Source organism: Urocampus carinirostris, chromosome 2 (assembly GCF_059441175.1).
Source record: "Urocampus carinirostris isolate Australia breed hairy pipefish chromosome 2, RoL_Ucar_1.0, whole genome shotgun sequence".
Lineage (NCBI taxonomy): Eukaryota > Metazoa > Chordata > Actinopteri > Syngnathiformes > Syngnathidae > Urocampus > Urocampus carinirostris.
This window is the reverse complement of record NC_142350.1, coordinates 57,172,576-57,192,377: the sequence shown is the minus strand read 5'-3', so window position 1 is coordinate 57,192,377 and position 19,802 is coordinate 57,172,576. Positions and strand designations below refer to the sequence as shown.

At 40.7% G+C, this 19,802-nt stretch overlaps 1 protein-coding gene and 2 non-coding genes across 3 annotated transcripts; 1 reads left to right on the top strand and 2 right to left on the bottom strand.

Annotated features, from left to right (window-relative positions):
- Positions 1–5,225: 5,225 nt before the first annotated feature.
- Positions 5,226–5,338, bottom strand: trnal-caa (transfer RNA leucine (anticodon CAA)). The gene is made up of 2 exons: positions 5,301–5,338; positions 5,226–5,270 (listed from the first exon to the last, which is right to left on the bottom strand). It is a non-coding gene; the product is annotated as a tRNA-Leu (tRNA).
- A 1,212-nt stretch (positions 5,339–6,550) lies between these two features.
- trnal-caa (transfer RNA leucine (anticodon CAA)) lies at positions 6,551–6,663 on the bottom strand. The gene is made up of 2 exons: positions 6,626–6,663; positions 6,551–6,595 (listed from the first exon to the last, which is right to left on the bottom strand). It is a non-coding gene; the product is annotated as a tRNA-Leu (tRNA).
- Positions 6,664–9,498: 2,835 nt separating this feature from the next.
- On the top strand, positions 9,499–17,785 carry LOC148372662 (protein FAM8A1-like). The gene is made up of 5 exons (XM_088327241.1): positions 9,499–9,940; positions 10,054–10,174; positions 13,417–13,540; positions 13,615–13,754; positions 17,279–17,785. Exons 1-5 carry the CDS (start codon positions 9,514–9,516, stop codon positions 17,421–17,423), a joined length of 957 nt encoding a protein of 318 aa, XP_088183367.1. The 5' UTR covers positions 9,499–9,513; the 3' UTR covers positions 17,424–17,785.
- The last annotated feature ends 2,017 nt before the right edge of the window (positions 17,786–19,802 follow it).

Here is a 19,802-nt window from a genome sequence, read left to right as displayed (position 1 = left end):
CTTCCGCAGTGAGATCATGAAGAGGTTCACTGACTAGTCTGTGGCCAACATTCTGACAAAAAGGGACACGGCTGAGAGCGTCAGCAACCGTGTTTTTGGGACCAGGCACATATTTGATTTCAAAATTGTAACTGGCCAGCTTTGACACCCATCTTTGCTCACAACAGTCCAATTTGGGTTTAGTCATAATGTGTGTAAGTGGATTATTGTCAGTCCAGACGGTAAACTCATGGCCTTTCAACCAATGGCTAAACTTCTCACACACAGCCCACTTCAGTGCAAGAAATTCCAAACGGTGAGCTGGGTAGTTCTTCTGTGACCGGGTCAAAGACTTGCTAGCGAACGCAATTGGCCTAGCCACTGTGTCACCTTCACGTACCTGGGACAAAACGGCTCCAAGGCCATCCAGTGAGGCGTCAGTCGACAGCAAAAATGGACGACTAAAGTCTGGATAAGCCAAAACCACAGAATGGATAAGGGCCTTTTTGAGGTCTGTAAATGCCTGGTCTGGTCAGCAGTCCAGTCACCTGATTTCAGTTTGCGGCCCACTACAGTGCATTTGGGCTTTCTGCCTTTCTTCTGTTTCTGGCCAGCCAGCAGATAAAACAAGGGCTTTGCGAGTGTTGAATACCCCGGAATGAAGTGTTGATAAAAATTTAACATGCCCAAGAAAGACCGTACACGTTTCACAGAAGGTGTCGCTCCATCCGACTCCATCAAGTCCGCCACAGTCATTTTGCTTATACTTTCAACTTTTTCTGGATCGGTTGACACTCCATGTTCATCAATAATGTGCCCCAAGAATTTTACAGATTTCCTTAAAAAGTGACATTTCCTGGGGGCCAGTTTCAGATTGTGGGCACGGAGTCTGCTGAACACCATTTCAAGACGTCTGAGTGCAGAACTTTCATCAGGGGCAAAAACTAAAATGTCGTCCAAGTAGCATAGCAGACTTAAATAGTTTTGGTCCCCGAAAATGGATGTCATCATCCTCATGAAACTCCCTGGGCTATTACAGAGCCCCTGTGGCAAGCTGTTGTACTCATAAAGCCCCATAGGCGTAGTGAACGCTGAGTACTTCCTATCATCTTCGTGTAAAGGCATGTTGTAAAACCCAGACGTCAAGTCCATTGTACTGAAGAAGGAGTTGCCACCAAGTGCTGCTAAGCAATCAGCCTGATGTGGCAGAGGATGAGCGTCTTTCAGAGTCCTCTTGTTCAACCACCTAAAGTCAGTGCACACACGCATATCACCATTCTTCTTCCAGATGAGAACTAAAGGTGAAGCATATTCACTTGTCGACTTTCGAATGATCTCTTTCTCTTCCATTTCATTCAAAACTTGGCGTAATTTTTGATACTGACTCGGTGGCACACGTCTAAAAGGGAGTCTGAACGGCTTTTGGTCAACCAGATGGATTCTGTGAACAAAGTCCTTCGCCTTTCCGCAGTCAAGGTGATTACGCGAGAAGATGTCTTGGTAGTGAATGATCAGCTCTGACAACTTGTCTTTACACTCAGACGATGCATCACAAAAGCCAACATCTAGTTCACCCAGGCCAATAGACTGTAGCTTCTCCTCAGCATCACTTACATCAGAGCAGACAGGAGGCAATTGCACAACGGAAGTACTCTGATGGCCACTGACCAGGTCTAGATCCTCCAAAGCAACACAAGGCACCAAGTCAGCCAGCTTTGCATTGCGTCTCAAAAACAGCGGATATTCTGTGACATTCATGACCTTCAGTGGAACCCATCCATCTGCCCACAGAGGTGTGACGATTCTGGCGACCATTAGACCCTTGGGGGCAGATCGTGCCGACGTAGGTTCTGTCATCGCTGCGCTCCCAGGAGATACTCGTGCAGTTTTTGACAGCTTCCCCCACAAGAGGTACTCACGGCCAGGCTCAAGGCATGTGGCTGAATTGCAGAGCACTGTGCCTATCTTCTCGGGCATTTCACCACCACTCCATCTATGCAAGCCAGCTAGCATTGAAAGAAATTGCTCCGTTTCAGCATTAGTGGATGATGGAGCAGAGATTGCTGTCCAGTACGCACTAAACTTCTTTGACTCATGCAATATGTTTCTGATAACATTAGTTCCAATGATTAGGTCATCAGGTTGCCCCTCAACAACAATTGTTGGCACAATCATTTTACAGTTATTGATTTCCATATGGATGTTGAAAGCTGACTTTGGGCACACTCGTCGACCCCCAACACCAATGAGTGTCACGTTGGTGGAAAATTCGTCTTCTGTACGTACTGCTCCAACAGAGAGCATCTTACGCAGAGCAGTCTCACTCACGGTACAGGCCATGGAGCCACTATCCAACATCCCCCCCAAAGTCATACTGCTCCCCACTCTAACTGGTACATAAAACAAACTATCGCTGCCCCCTACAGTATGTGTGTTTTGATAAACAATATTAGGCAACTGAGATTGTGTGAACGTGTCAGAATTAAAAACTGAATTGAAATTGAGATCAAATGGGTGGGAGAACTCATTTTGACCTGTACGGCCTCCCTCTGAATACAGGTCAGCTAGTTTCCCGAAACTGAACTGATTTGGGGAGAAACTTTGTCGGGGCAATGCTGCTTAGAGTGACCAGGGGCTAGACACTTGAAACACAGATTATTCAATTTGCAATGATATAAAGTGGAGTGATCAGCGCCACCACACACCTTACATGGAGGGGAGTTGAAAGGACTTAAGCGCCTCTGAATACGCTCAGGATTGCGTGGCTCCACTCTAGACAAAACTCTCTCTAGCATGCTCATCATTCGGCCAAGGACATCACTGTCATCTTTCTGAGCAGGCTGTGGGACATGCTGTGGTAGGACATGCTGTGGTGGGACATGCTGTGGTGGGACACATGCTGTGGTGGGACACGGACAGGCGGTGAGACATGCTGTGGGCGCTGGGCATGCTGTCGAACACACGAAAAATCTGTATATGGATCGGGGTTAACATGGTGGGGACAAATGGACTGGAGACCCGTCTCTATAGAGCCAGAGTAGGAACAACAAGAAGATTCACTGTCAAGCACTGCAGTCGGGTAATTCTTCAGTGGAGGGACACTGCAAGACCTAGTTGACGCCCCTGATTCCCTTTGATACTCATCTATCCTGAGTTGAACGTCCTTAGAGGTCCACTCATTAACAGGCTTGCATCTGAAAATGTTCGATAGCTGTGGATCAGGACAGTACTTTGCAAACATTTGTGCCACTTCCCCACCAAGGTTTTCCATTTTTCTGCCCAAGCGACGCAAACCCTCATCAGCAGTGTCTGCTGCTTTGTTTAGTCTGATCCAGTAGTCAACTGGATTTTCCTTTGGCGTGGGTAGCGTGGTGTAAAAATCTTGCAACGGGAGAGTTGACGAGGAATGACTAAAGTATCGTATTAGAATGTCATAAATGATATCTGGGTCTTGCCTCACATCAAGTGCCTCATCACTCCTGAGAGCTACTCTGACAACGTCTCTTGCCCTCCCTAAAAGCCTGCTTAGTATCTCATCTGCTTTTTCAGCTGTTGTATAAGACTGTTTCCGAAGCTGGGCTTTAGTCATGGTGATCCATTCTTGAATTGAAAACTTGTCAGAACCATTTCCCCTGAAAGTCACAATTTCACGTTCAGTCTTGACATGGACAATTACCGGTGTAGTGTTTACCTGCGTTGTGTTATGTGGTCTGGGGTCGTCTTTAGTCATAGCAGTCGCTGCTTTGCCAGTCATTGGTGTGTCATGTGCATGTGTGCGATCAATGAAACCAGAAGAGAGCAGACTAGCCAATACTGAGTTGCCTATCTGCTCTCCAATTCGGCCTACCATGTCAGTCAGGTGTTGCAGGGCAATGTTATCACTCATTGGGGTTGAAGTCTGTGCACTCTCCCTCAAGAACTGTTCACTTGGAGACCAGTTTGGGCTCATACCACGCCCCCTGTCCCTCCCATCACTAACATGTTCTTGGAGACCACCTACACCTTCACTTCCATACCCACTAGTAAGTGTGTTTGCATTCAAACCATTAAAATGGACACCCCTGCCCCTGCCAATAGAAAAGCCCTGAAAATCGTCATTTTGACTACTATATCCTTCAGCCATTATACTTTCAGTAGTACAAAGAATAGAAAATAAAACAGGAAAAAAATAAAAACCAGAAATTAACGAATAATTTACGTATTGATAGCAAATGCACAGTGGCACAAATACATAAGTCGAAATCAACGCGCCAATGCAGTGCAACAGTACCCTCTAGTGGACACAAGAAGAATATGCAGCAACGCCGGGATCTGCTCAGAGGCTGATCAAAGTGATCCAGTTGTGTAGTCACGGCACCAGTGTAGCGACCCTCTTTCATGCACGACACAAGGTTTCACAATCTCTGGGTTTATTGCCTGCATTCAATAAACAAAACAATACAAAAGTCAGGGGCTTCTGTTCACGACTGCAACTATCTTCAACGCTTACAAACTTAATTAAGCTACGGCAAGCGCTGAAGCCCATAAAGTGCCAAACGAAAAGAACAGTCGCAGACGCCCATGACCCAACAACTGAATGAGGCACCGGAACATCAACAGCAATACAACAAAAACACAGATTTTGTGAGAATTCAAAAAAACATTCAAAACAATCAAATTTCAACTCTGTTACAGAGAGTTCCCCCGAAAAACGTGTTTTTCCCCCTGCTTTTCCTTCTTCATTTTCAAATGCACCCAATAAGCAGGTAGGCGCCTTGCATGACTGACGCCGCTATCTGTGTGTGAGTGTGTGTGTGAATGGGTAATACATTGTAAAGCGCTTTGGGAGATTGTCAGTGACTTGAAAAGCGCTAAATAAAATGCTCTTCATTTACCATTTACCATTTGTTCTTTATTTTTTCATCATTCGTTTCCTTTTTCCAAGCTTTTTACTTTTTTTCTTGCCTATTTTGTTTTATTCTCAAGTTTCTTTTTTCTTTACTTGCTGGACCACCCCCTCCAAACCGGGCTGGTTACGCCCATGTTTTAAAAGATGTACATCTAATTGTTGATGTCTAATGAAACAATGTCATTTTCACTTAAGATTGGCAAAAGTATTGTTGTATGTCCAATTCAGACTGAAATATTTTAGCAAAACAATTGCATAAAATACCATCAAATTACGTCGGATGGAAAATCAACCAAAAGGAGGCGCACTCACGAAGAAAAAAACACCATTTCATGCTTTACGAAATAAATATATTGCTTGTCAGGAGTGGGATTCGAACCCACGCCTCCACTGGAGACCAGAAGACCCATACAACAATGAGAAGGTACACAGCCTTGAGTCTGGCGCCTTAGACCGCTCGGCCATCCTGACATATCATATTTTGATACATTTGTATCATTCAGCAAATATTTCAGGTAGATAACCTGAAAATGAGAACTTTAAACAAACAAAAACAATTTTTAAATGCACCCAATAAGCAGATAGGCGCCTTGCATGACCAATGCCGCTATCGGTGTGTGTGTGTGTGTGAATGGGTAATCTATTGTAAAGCACTTTGGGAGATTGTCAGTGACTTGAAAAGCGTGAAATAAAATGGTATTCATTTACCATTTGTGCTAAAATCCGTTCAATACTGTCTCAGTCTGATGCGGAAACATTAATTCATGCATTTGTTACCTCCCGTCTCGATTACTGCAATGCACTACTCTCCGGTCTACCGAAGTCCAGAATCAAGTCTCTTCAGCTAGTACAAAATGCCGCAGCGAGGCTCTTAACCAGGACAAAAAAGTACGATCACATAACACCGATTTTGGCTAACCTGCATTGGCTCCCAGTTAGCCAAAGATGTGACTTCAAAGTTCTCTTAGTATTGTACAAAATCATACATGGACTTGCTCCCTCTTATCTTTCAGATCTGATCTGCCACTATGTCCCGGGCCGAAGCCTACGATCTGAGAGTGCTGGTCTTCTGATGATCCCGAGAGCAAAGAAGTCTTCTGCTGGTTCGAGAGCGTTCTCCATCCGGGCACCGGTGCTGTGGAATGCTCTTCCCCCTGAGATTCGATCTGCAACCTCAGTGGAAATGTTTAAATCTAAACTTAAAACTCACTTCTACTCCATTGCATACGAATAACCTACTCCTCTTGTCGGTTGAAAATAGTTTGTGTAATATAGTGTAACAATCTGTGAAGCCCTTTGAGACTCTTCGTGATTTAGGGCTATACAAATAAAAATGACTTGACTTGACTTGACTTATTTTCTTTCATCTTTTGTTTCTTTTTTTCAAAGCTTTTTTCTTGCCTTATTTTTTTTGTTTTATAGTTTCTTTTTTTCTTTGCTTACCCCCCAAAACAGGCTAGTTACGCCCATGTTTTGCAAGCTGTAGATCTACTTGTTGAAGTCGAATAAAACAATGTCAATTTCACTTAAGATTGGCAAAAGTATTATATGTTGTACGTTCAATTCAGACTGAAATATTTTAGCGAATAAATTGCATAAAATACCATCAAATTACGTCATAGGGAGAATCAACCAAAATGAGGTGCACTCACGAAGAGACAACACGACAACAAAAAGATTAACTGTCAGAAGTGGGATTCGAACCCACGCCTCCATTGGAGACCAGAAGACCCATGTAACAATGCGAAGGTTCAAAGCCTTGAGTCTGGCGCCTTAGACCGCTCGGCCATCCTGACTTGTTTAAAAATGATATATATGGAATACTAAGGGTGGAAATCAGGTAGACAGATTGAAGATCCACAATGTATTTTATTATGATAATAACACTAATAATAATAATTATTAATGTTATTATTGTCATTATAAGTGTCTGGATGATAATTCGTGATTACTAGCATTATATAGTTAATAGATGGGTATAACTAAATTAGATAGATAGATAGATAGATAGATAGATAGATAGATAGATAGATAGATAGATAGATAGATAGATAGATAGATAGATAGATAGATAGATAGATAGATAGATAGATAGATAGATAGATAGATAGATACTTTATTCATCCCCGGAGGGAAATTCACATTTCCAGCAGCATCCCTGAGCTGAGAACAATACAATAATAAAGCAAAAAGAATACAATATACAAATACCCAGTGTGACGTGCAAATGCCCACTGTAGCGTGTTATATAGAATATCTAAATAGTGCTACACAGAATATATATTGCAATAAAATTCGGTAATATGCAATGTAGGTGGTGTGGTTTAATGTGGGCTTTTACTCTGCCGGGTAGAGTTAAAGAGCCTCATGGCATGAGGAAGAAAAGATCTCTTCAGTCTGTCCGTAGTACAAGACAGTGACAGCAGTCTGTCGCTGAAACTGCTCTTCTGTCTGGAGATAATGCTGTGTAGTGGATGCGATTGATTGTCCATGATTGACCGCAGCTTTTCCAGTGCTCGTCTCTCAGCTACTGTTGTTAGGCTGTCCAGCTCTTTGCCCACAACAGAGCTCGCTTTCCTCGCCAGTTTATGGAGACGGGAGCCATCCTTCTTCATGACGCTTCCTCCCCAACACGCTGCCGCATAGAAGAGGGCGCTTGCCACAACTGTCTCATAGAATATTTTCAGGAGCTTTTTGCAGATGTTGAAGGATGCCAGCCTTCTGAGGAAGTACAGTCAGCCTTGTCCTTTCCTGCACAGAGCTTCTGTGTTGGCAGTCCAGTTTGTTGTCCAGCTGCACACCCAGGTATTTGTAGGTCTGGACAAATTCCACACATTCTCCTTTGATGGTTACAGGAACCGGTTAATCTGGTATTAACATAGCTGTTATTGTGATATTATTATTATAACATTTATGTCACTATTATTGTTCTTATTGGATTATTGGTATCCAAATAATGTAAGTGAGCAGAAGCCATATACAGTCGATAGATGAGTCAAGCTAATGATTAAGCTTATTATTATCATGACTACAGTACTGTGCTTTATCATTCAGCCTGCTTTGTAACGTTATAGAGTATATTATTTTATCAAACGTTTATTTTTCAGTTTCAAAACAATACAGGTTACTTATACAAGCCTTAAACATACTTATATAATCCTTAAACATACATTCCATACAAAATATAATTTATGCACGAGATTTACGATTTAAAAAAAAAGTATATTCTGTTACATACAGGGTTGGGTAGGGTTACTTTAACTGGATTACTTTCAATTACTTTTGGATTACTGCAATACCAAATAATCTAATAATAGACAAAATAAACTAAATGAATAAAATGACTAAATTTTGTGCAGGCTTGGGGAGTAACGGAATACATGGAACGGCAAAAATGATGTTGGCAAGCTGTTTGGATTTATTTTCATTTTGTTTCCGTCGCATTTTATGTTCGTTTTGCCGGAGATCAAAGAGATCAAAGCCAGGAGAGAAAGCTTACCACGTGTTGTGAATCATCATTTTATTCATATTTAGTTTCTTTTGTCTTTTATTAGCATATTTGGTATTGGTATCCAAAAGTAATTAAAGGTAATCAAGTTAAAGTAACCCTACCCAACCCTGGTTACATACTACTAATATTTTGTGGATTTATTTAGTTGGTTGCACAAATTTGAACTGCACTTAATCGCACTTTTTAGTGGAAGTACAATTTTGGCAAAAAGATTGACTGTTACGTTCAAATAATTTGAAAACTATTAGAACGTAGCACAAGAGTGATCAAAGAGACTCCCTCAAAACGTGTATTTTTCAGTGTTTCTCTTCTTTATTTTTAAATACACCCAAAAAGACTGACGCTCTATCGGTGTGAGAGTGTGTGTGTGTGAATGGGTAATACATTGTAAAGTGCTTTGGGATATTGTCAGTGACTTGAAAAGTGCTATATAAAATACTCTTCATTTAACATTTACCTTTTGTTCTTTGTTTTTTCTTTTTTTTTTTTTTAATTATCTTTTTCTCCTAGCTTTTTGTTTCATTTTTATTTATTTTTTAAATCGTGTTTAATATTGTTCTTATGGGTTTACAGTAATCCCTCGGTTATCGCGGTTAATGGGGAACAAAACCACTCGCGAAAAGTGAAAATCTGCGAAGTAGCGACGCCCCTTCAAAAATGCTTAAACATTCTTTATTCATTTATTTTTTAAAATTATTTGTTTTAATTATTATTATTATTTAGACCTGCGAAGCTCTGAACCCGCGAAGGTGTAACCACGAAGCAGCGACGCTCCTTCAAAAATGCTTGGAAAAAAAAATATATATATATTTTTTTAATTATGTTATTTCATTATTTTTTTTAGACCCGCGAAGCTCTGAACCCGCGAACGTGGAAACCGCGAAGTAGCGAGGTCCCACTATATTTGGCTTGAACCATTTACTTTTGAAGGGGGAGACTGTGTTTAAGATTACAATATAACAGTCTATATTGGGTTGCTTTTCATCTTAAACATAACCTAACATCAACATAAAACCTATTTTCAAAAGTACTAACTCATTTGCATCCAAAATTCAAGAAGAAAAGAAAAACAATCTCCCCTCAAGACTCGTGTAACATTCCGTAGTGACGTACGGTTACGTCAACCCTTTCCAACATGGCGGACACAGAAAACACAAACATGGATCCTGATAAGAGTAAAGCTTCTAATGGGCTTAAACGACGTGTAGGGGAAGACACCAAGAGAAAAAACAACCCCAAAGACCAAAAGGAAGTACCCGAGAACTGCACCACGGCGGAGTATTGCGAGAAGTTACAGGCGTGGATGTGCCAGTATTCCACCGGTTATGTGTCTTGGCAGAGCTGGTTAGCGGCGTCCGCAGCAATGTCCTATCCTTGCATTTTACAGTCTCTCAATGGAACGCCCGCGCCTCCTAATGTACAGTATTTGGGTGTCCCGTTGTCGCTCAACGCGGCCGCCTCCGGTTCTCCGAGTAGCCGGGGAGGTGAAACCGCGGGCGGGGCTGCAGCGCCAACTCAGCCGCAGCAGCTGCAACAGGAGAACGGTAACGCACGGAGGCCAGGTAACTACAATCTAATTATGCTTTGCAAAATCCATTTACTCACTTATTTTCCTTGCAATGGTAAACAAAATATGCATGGAATGTTAAACACAGCCTTGGGATTCTTTCACCAGGTCGAGAGTACACAATCCCCTCACCTCTGCAAAGGCTCTTAGCTGAAGTTGTAGATTTCTTCATTCTGTTTTTCATCAAAGCGACCATTATCATCAGTATTATGCACCTGAGTGGAATAAAGTAAGTGCGTGCATTGGCAGTAATAACCAGTGTTTGGTGTGATACTAACGTATAGTAATTACAGTTACTAGTTACTTCATTTAAAAAGTAATTCTTGTAAGCCCCCCCAATCTCAACAGACTGACTAACTAATTGGTAAACGGTCTGCATTTATATAGCGCTTATGAAGTCAATGAAGACCTCCCAAAGCGCTTTACAATGTACTTCACACTTACCCATTCACACACACACCTGCTTACCTGCTTATTGGGGTATTAGGGATTCAGTGTCTTGCCCAAGAACACTACGACTTAGAACACAGGGGAGCCATGAATCGAACCTGCGACCTCCTGATCCCTAGACGAGTACCTTCAGAGCTAATGTGGCTTATCTAGTTACAAGTTAAGTCAAGTTATGTTTATTTGTATAGCCCTTAATCACATACGTCCCAAAGGGCTGCACAGACCACAATCAGATCCCTTGATCTGAAACCAACATGAAGCCAAGTAAAACTTAAAAAACCCAGCATGAAGAAATAAAGAAACCTTGAGAAGGGGCCCCCACATGAGGTACTATCCCCCTTCCAGGATGACCTGGTAGATGTTGCAAGGACATTAACAGACAATACACAGTCATTATCAACATCAAATATGGGCAATAATTGAATATAATACAGATATGGATTGTTTCTGTATATACTCGCATTGAAGCTGACCCCCCTAAAACATCTTCAAAATAGCCAAACGAGATAAGAACTAGAAGAAAACGTGTACAACAACCTGCGGAACCAGTGAACCGTTCTTTATTCGTGGCTTATGGAGTCTTGAGAGCTTGCAAACAAACACCTCGCCGAAACACTCCATATCCATTTTGTCGCTGGGCTTCAATCCACTCAAACATTTCCTTTGTGGTACTGTACAAGATGTATTTTTTTTCTCCAGGCACGGTGTACTGCAAAAATAATTTTACAAATCAAAAGACCAAAATTCAGCACACTTTTACCTTGGTCCTAGTCTATGCTTATGTTTGCCCCATTGATTTTGTTATTCCTGTATAAGCCACGCCTCTTACCCACCAATGGTGACACACAGCCAAATATGCAGGTGTATTTCAGTATTTAATTTTATACTCGAAAATGCGGCTTCGGTGCAAGTATATGCGGTAGGGAGAATATCTTAATTATGAGAAATTAAGCGTCCTTGTACTCTGTGTTTGAGACAGTGCCACCACAACTTTATTCAGGAAATATAAACATGCGCTCTTCTTAAAGGTTGCTGGCAGATTGAGGGTTGTTAGTTACATCATGAGCGAGGGAGGAAAAGTTGGCGATCGGAGAACTTTGTAATTCATCAGTTGTGTTAAATAATGTCATAAATTGATTTACCTGGTACAGTGGAGTAGCGGAGGGATGCAGAAGGGGAAGGAGACGGTAGATTCAAATGAAAACTGATTTTTTTAACTGTTAAAACTGTGCAGCCCTTTGAGACTTTTTGTGATAAAGGGCTATACAAATAAATATGACTTGACTTGACCTAATAATGAGTTGCAGTACCCACAACCGAAAAAGGTGATTGTGTTCCGGGAGCACGTTCCTTTTTAACACATTACCCTCAACACTGGTAATAACACCTCAGGTTTGCGGATGCATGCCATCATCTAGAACAAAAGGTCTCAAACGTGGTGTGCACGGGCACCAGGGTGCCCCATTAGCGGACCTGTTCTGTAAATAGCTCACCAGTGCTGGGTCATTGTGATTTACCTGTAAAATAACTTTTCAGTGGTTGACTGAGACAATGTAATCCTACTTCAGATAAATAACCTGGTAACAACATAGTAATTACATGATCAGTTGTTATTTTAGAGTTGGATATGTAACTAGGGCAGCACGGCAGCGCAGTGTGTGCGGCACAGTTCTGAGGTCATGAGATCGAACCCCCCGTGCTTGCGTGGGCTTCCTCCGGGCACTCCGGTTTCCTCCCACATTCCAAAAACATGCATGTTAGGTTAATTGGCCGGTCCAAATTGTCCCTAGGTGTGGATGAGCGAGCGAATTGTCTGTCCATATGTGCCTTGCGACTGGCTGGCAACCAGTTCAGGGTGTCCCCTGCCCACTGCCCGAACATGGCTGGGATGGGCTCTAGCACCCCCGCGACCCTACTGAGGATAAGCGGATGGATATGTAACCAGGTGCTCTCAGCTTGAAAAAGTTTGGAGGCCCACCGACTTAGATCCTGCTGCATCGGCCGGCATATTGAGAAGCTTGTCTTGGACTATTTACATGATTTTAATTACATTATTTCATGCTTATTGTTGATGTTAATGCAGCGGTTAAATAATGTATTATCTGTTAATGCTCTAGAGCCGCACTTTCTCAAGGTTTCTCAATTTTCCTCATGCCTAGGTATTATATAGTTTTCCTTGCCATCATGTATATTTCAGATCAGGGGATGTTGCAATGGCGGTCTGTGCAACCGTTTGAGACCTTTTGTGATTAAAAGCTCACGATCTTTCTTTTCTTCTATTTGTCTCATTCTTTCTTGCTCACGTTCTTTTATTCTATTTCACTCATTTTTTCTCGCTCACGTTCTTTCTTTTCTTCTGTTTGTCTCATTTTTTCTTCCTCACATTCTTTCTTTTTTTCTATTTCTCTCTCTCTTGTTTTTTTTGCTCTCATTCTTTATTTTCTCACTCTCTCTCAATTTATTTCTCTCCCCTTTTCCCCCTCCCTATTTCTTTGTCTTTCTTCCTTGCTCACCTTTCTTTTATTCTATTTCACTCATTCTTTCTAGCTCACGTTCTTTCTTTTCTTCTACTTGTCTCATTCTTTCTTGCTAACGTTCTTTCTTTTTTTCTATTTCTCTCTCTTGTTTTTTTTGCTCTCATTCTTTATTTTCTCACTCTCACTCAATTTCTTTATCTCTATTTTTTCCCCTCCCGATTTCTTTGTCTTTCTTTTTCATCTTTTGTTCTTTTTCTTACTTATTTCTATTGTTTACAGCCCTTTGAGACTTATTGTGGTTAAGGGCTATACAAATAAATAAACATGACTTCTCAAGATTTCTTTATTTTTCTCATGTTGAGGTTTTTGAGTTTTTCCTTGCCCTCGTGTTGGTTTTAGATCGAGGGTGGTGTAATACTAGTCTGTAATGCAGTACTGTAGTCTGTGCAGCCCCTTTGAGACTCCTAGTGATTAAGGGCTATACAAATAAACATGACTTGACTTGTGAAGTATAACAGCCTCCCTTGCTTCCCCTTTGTTTTAGGGACGTGTCCAAGTTTGCCATGCATTTCATCATTGATGATATCGATGAGGAAACTTCAATGGAGGAGCTGCAGAAAATGATGCTGGTGGCTCTCGTGTACCCAATCTTAGTGTGTTTTTATGAGGTAAGGAGTCGTTATTACTGATACAGAACTGGCTTTTTTTCTTCTAAGTTGCCATGTATGACATGTTTGCGCAGATTGTGTGTATCTGGGGAGCGGGAGGAGCCACACCAGGAAAATTCCTAATTGGACTTCGAGTTGTTACATGCGACTCATCTGTTCTGGTTCAGCCCAACCGGGTCCTTGTGGTGCCGGCTACCGATGTGTCTCTGTCAGCGTGAGTGGAACATTTTTATTGTTTGTAATAGGAATGTGAAAGACGTCCCCAGATTTAACAAAGGGGGACTTAGTAAACCGGTAAACATCCTTGCACCTTAAAAATACCAGGAAGAAGTAGTTCTATCCAGTGGACAAATATCAAAGTCTAATAAGGAAGTAAGCTCTAGCAATGAGGAAATCAAGCTTAATTGTACTACGATGGTATGACTAGGTGCTCCTATTAGTTTAATTATAAATGCTAGCGAAATGGACCGTGATTACATTTCCACTGCGTCGTTAAAACAAAATGACTCTCTAAGACAGAGGAAGGCCATTTTTTTGACTTTCAGGCTGCATCGGGTTCTAAAATAATGCAGAAGAGCCAGGCCAGGGAAAAAGATAATGGTTTATTTGATTTTAAGTATCTGCCGATAATGTGTCTGGATCTAATAAGTGTCTTCGAATTGGTTTTGAAAGAGTAAGAATTAAAGCAAAGGGATATACTATGTCTCTTTTTTGATAAAATGTGTTGAAAGGTAAGTTTTTGTTTCAGTTTTTTGTCGATATGGGCTTTTCAGGACTGATATATGATTTAAGAGGAGGCCGATAACCAATAGTTGGAGACGATATTCATTTGCTGTAAAAGCTTAAGAATTGGCGTGAGAAATTTTCAATAATGAAAAAAAAACAACAATATTTTTTTTATAAATTCAGATAAAACTTTAATAGCTCTCTGAAACTTTTTATAGCAAATAACTTAACACATCTAACATGACTAATATTCCAATTAAACCAGAAACTAACTGTGCAGGAAATTGAATTAGGCTTCGCAGCAACTCCTATAAATGTAGGCTTCATAAAATCTCAAATAGCTAGCCTTTTTTTTTACAATAAATGAAAAGGTCAATACAACCGATATGACTGAAAACAAAATCGTGCTAAAAACAATGGATATTTGAACAGAGCTCGCAAATTGAAAAGTGTGGGCTTTCCTGTTTTAGAGCCAGATTGACGAACTAATGTTACGGTAACAGCTAATCACTCAGAATTACACTTTAATGTGCTTCTTATGCTCTCTCTCAATCACAAACACACACATGCTTGATTGACAAACTGATGTTATGATAGGAGCTAATATTTCAGTCTTCACCTGAGCCTGCTTCCCTCAAACAAGTTAACAACCCTTTTTACGCTTTCTCCTAATGATACACTCCATTTTTTACCATAGCACTGATTTGTTAAAATCTCAATATTATTAGTGGCTGGATTCTGGTCTGGAGTGTTTGGAGTAGTAGGAGTAGGAGTAGTAGGAGCAAGGAAGAACAAGGCTCAGCTGCATCTGAAAAAAAAAATCCGGTTTTAAACATATTTAATTGGGCGGTTGAATAAATAAAAATGTCGATACCGTTAGCTGTCAAATTCACAAATAACTAAGGCTGCAACTAACGATTAATTTCATAATCAATAAATCTGTCGATTATTTTTTCCGAATAATCGATGAATCAGATTTCTAGTTTTCCCCCTATTCATTCAAATCTTGAAATATGTAAACAAACCCACTTTTCAAAACGTAGTCAACAAATTTGTTTTTGAGGGTTACATTTTGGAATATAATCAACATTGCCAATATGAAAAATGATATATGCTTAAGAATTTGCCCCTTGGGTAGAGTTAAACATGCCATTATTATTATTTTTCTTTTTACTTTATTGATTTTACAATATTTCCGATTGTTTTTCTCTGTATTTCTGTCTGTTCCCTTGAAATATGTTAACTTTGTTTCATGGTGAAGCAGTATGCCAATTTTGTTATAAATGATGCAATGTTCAAAATGTAGTACATACCGTATTTTCCGCACTATAAGGCGCACCTAAAAGCCTTTATTTTTGTCAAAAGCTGACCATGCGCCTTATAATATAGTGCGCTTTATTTATGGATCAATATTAAGTCGCAAAGTCCTGCAACTAATGCAGCCGCTGCCGACTAGATTTTCCCCCGAACGCAAAGTAGTCCGCGGTGTATGCTGGGATTTATTTACCGGCGTTTCATTGGCTAACCAATGTGTCAATCATCATTTGAATCGATCACTATTGGCTAAAGTTATTCAGAGGTAAAGGGGGCGGATCCTTTTTATCATTTAAAGCTTGCAATTGGCCGAAAAAGATGAATGTGAATAGCAAGTTGGGTTGACGGCATAGAGAAAACAGTATTTTACTATTCTGTACTGTATTTGTAAATATTTTACTCTCCTGGATTTACTACACTCACGGATATAAGAGGACCATGGTTGCACATTATTATTGAACACAACGACTTCGGTGAGCTACTCGGGCTATATATTTTCCCTGTATCTTGTTTCAGACTGAACTCGATGTTTCTGTGATAAGCGGTGCAGATAATGAATGGAATGGAGTGTCTATTTTTGAATTAAACTCAATTCCAAGTGTTTATTGTCATATGCACAGTAAAGTTGCGAGCGAAAAAGAAAATAGAAACTAAGGAATGGTTGGCATTTCTTGAATCCCAAGACTTTAACCTTCCGAATGATATTTGGAACGATGCATTTGAGTGACATCGTACGGACACCGCATCCGCACGTGACTACGACACGTATTTGCTTCTTTGCAAGCTTTCGGAATGTTAAGGGGGTAATCAGTTTGACTGAGCTATCTGACTGTTTTGTCGACGTTCCCATTGTAGTGCCTTATAATCCGGTGCGTCCTATGTATGTCTAATATAGGACCAAAAACTATTTTTTCGGGGTGCGCCCTATAACCCGGTGCGCCTTATAGTGCGGAAAATGTAGGGGAAAATGCAGGTTCGATAATCTTTTAAGTCTTCTCTTACGTGATTTAATCAAGTACACGGAGGCTTGCCATGAGGGGGAGCTTTTTATTTCGTCATCCCAAAGAACTCAGAGAACTCCAGACATAACAACGCTTTTATAGCTTCAGTTTGAGTACAACCCAAAAGGCGGCCCTAGTCCTCAGTAACAACAAGGAAGATGCTGTCGTACCCTTATTAGGACATTTTGTTCGCCTCAGTTTGCTCAGAGAGTCCTTGAAGGTCCCAAGGACCTTCCCGAAATGATGTCAACATTCTGTCACACTGTAAGCAAGTCTTTCTACATTTCTTTCTATATGTATGCAGATCTATTCTACAAATGCAAGTCTATTTTCCACAACAAAAATACGGTATATAAAAAAAAATAACATACCGTAGCTTTTTTTATAAAAAACGTCTTGGCGCCCTCTGCTGGACCAAAGCTGTACTACAATCCCCAGTGTCGCAACAAAATAGTGTGCACTCTAATTTGCATTAATTTAACGTTTTTGGTGGCTCATAAATCACGCGATACAACGAATCGATGATCTAATAAGTTGTAAACTCTTTTAATCATCGATTTTAATCAATTTTGTCGATTCGTTGTTGCAGCACTACAAATACCGGTGCCGATAATCGGTCGACCTCTAGCTAAAGTTCACGAGGACAAAACCGACCCACTCAGAACTGCATCATCTAACTTTATTTCTTTGCCGACAGATCGACGGTGCGTGCCCTGAGCAAGAACTTTTCCATCGCGTTCTTCTTCCCGGCTTTCGTCACTCTCCTGTTCTTCCAGCACAACAGGACTGTGTACGACATGGTCGCCGGCACCATCGTGGTCAAACGTTCCCGGCTCAGATGACCGCAACGGGCGTGAACGCCGCGTCAAGTGTTCAAAACGGAATATGCGCAGAACTTTTATTGCCGTGGCTGCGGGTCGGGGCTCCATTTTTTCGTGTGGATCGCTGCACCACAAACCGGGTCCGTTTTCGTCCGATCAAACGCCTGCATGGTTATCTGTGCCAAGTTCATGTCTCTTTTTTCAAATCGGAGGAGGAACGATAATTTTCATGAACACGTGATTTGCCTTTTTTAAATAACATTTTAGATCGGGTAACAAATCCAAGTATTTATAAGGTGATTGCTTCAATATTTGGGCGTATGGAGGACCAATCCTGCCATATGTTGAAATAAATGTATAGATTCCAGTCAAGTATCTACAAATATGACATGTACATAAATCATCCGTCCATCCATTATCTGCAGGGTCGCGGGGGTGCTGGAGCCCATCTCAGCTGTCTTCGGGCAGTGGGCAGGGGACACCCTCAACTGGTTGCCAGCCAGTCGCAGGGCACACAGGGACAGACAATTTGCTCACTCATCCACACCCAGGGAACATTTGGACCGGCCAATTAACCTGACATGCATGTTTTTGGAAAATGGTAGGAAACCCACACAAGTACAGGGAGAACATGCAAACTCCACACAGGAGGTTCGATCTCATGACCTCAGAACTGTGCCGCACACGCGCTAACCACTGCGCCGCCGTGTTGCCTATACATAAATAACATAAACATAAATCACGTAAAATCTAAATATATTCCATGAACGCAATTTACTCATATGTTTGTGCAATTTTATTCCTGACAACTTTTCCCCGTATAACAATATTTGTACAGGGAAAAAATCTCTTAGTGGTAGAAAAAAAAAACAACGACATTGATTTGAATGAAAAAAATACATGAACTAGTGATCCCAAGAGCCAAGAAGAAAACCGCAGGTTCGAGAACTTTCTCCATTCTGTGGAATGCTCTTCCCAATGAGATTCGATCTGCAACCTCAGTGGAAGTGTTTAAATCTAGGCTTAAAACACACTTCTTTTCTATAGCTCATGAAATGACCTATATTTTATGTTGACGATATCTGTGTATTAATTGTTATTACAACATTCTTTGCAGCCTGCTCATCCCGGAAGGGTATTACCTCATGTGCGGTCCCTTCTCAAGGTTTCTTCATTTTCCTCATGCTAAGGTTTTTAAGTTTTCCCTTGCCTTCATGTAGGTTTTAGATCAGGGGATGGTGTCCGTGCAGCCCTTTGAGACTCCTTGTGATTAAGAGCGATACAAAATAAACATGACTTAACTTGAACTGTCATACTAATGTTAATATTTATGAAAATATATATAGTTCATGACATTTGTATTTCTTTTACACAGTGAAATCCCCTCTTAGGCCTCTGCCATGTCTGTGGCACTGTCCCACGCTCGCACCAGAACACACAGTGCCATCTAGTGGTCAAATATTACACATTGGACCTTTAAGAAAACTCAATTTTTGTTACGCCAATCTTGTATTGCTTGTTTTGGCTCAAATCCGGATAGTCTCTTTGCTGGTATCAGACGTTAACATCCTCGTAGATTGCTAATATTGTTGCGGTATACTACAGTGTCTTTCTCGCTGTGAGTAAATAGATGCCGCATTGTGTGTTTATTATCGCCTATTGCGATTATAATTGGCTGAGGAATACTGGTATGTATTTTTTCATTTATTTCGGTATTTGTCATTTATTTTGTTGTGTATTTTGTCACAACAACAAAATGTTATTTAAATAAGGGGGCGGGTCAGTTGCCTGAGCTTTTCACCGACTGGCTAATCGGAGTAGTAGCCGATTTGATCGTCAGTGATCAACCAATAGGTGATTAAGTCAGCCAACCGAGCCGTTAAATTGTGTCAAAATACGTTACAAAATAAAAGATAATTAAAAAACACAACTCAACATGTCAAAATAAAACGGCAATAGATAAATGACAAGGCAAGTCAGATTTATTTGTATAGACAAAATGTCTCAAATGGACTGCACCGGTTACAATGACACCATCCCCTGATCTTAAACCAACATGCCGGAAAGGAAAAACTCAAAACCTCAATGACAGAAATCAGACATGAATAAATAGTAGTTACGTAATATATTTAGGTATTACCAGTGTCTGAAACTCGTGACAAAAAAGTTAGCAGACAAAAGAAACTAAATATGAATAAAATGATGACTCACAACACGTGGTAAGCTTTCTCTCCTGGCTCTGATCTCCGGCAAAACTAACATAAAATGCGACAGAAACAAAATGAAAATAAATCCAAACAGCTTGCCAACATCATTTTTGCCGTTGCATGTATTCTGTTACTCCCCAAGCCTGCACAAAATTTTGTCATTTTATTCATATTTAGTTTCTTTTGTCTTTTA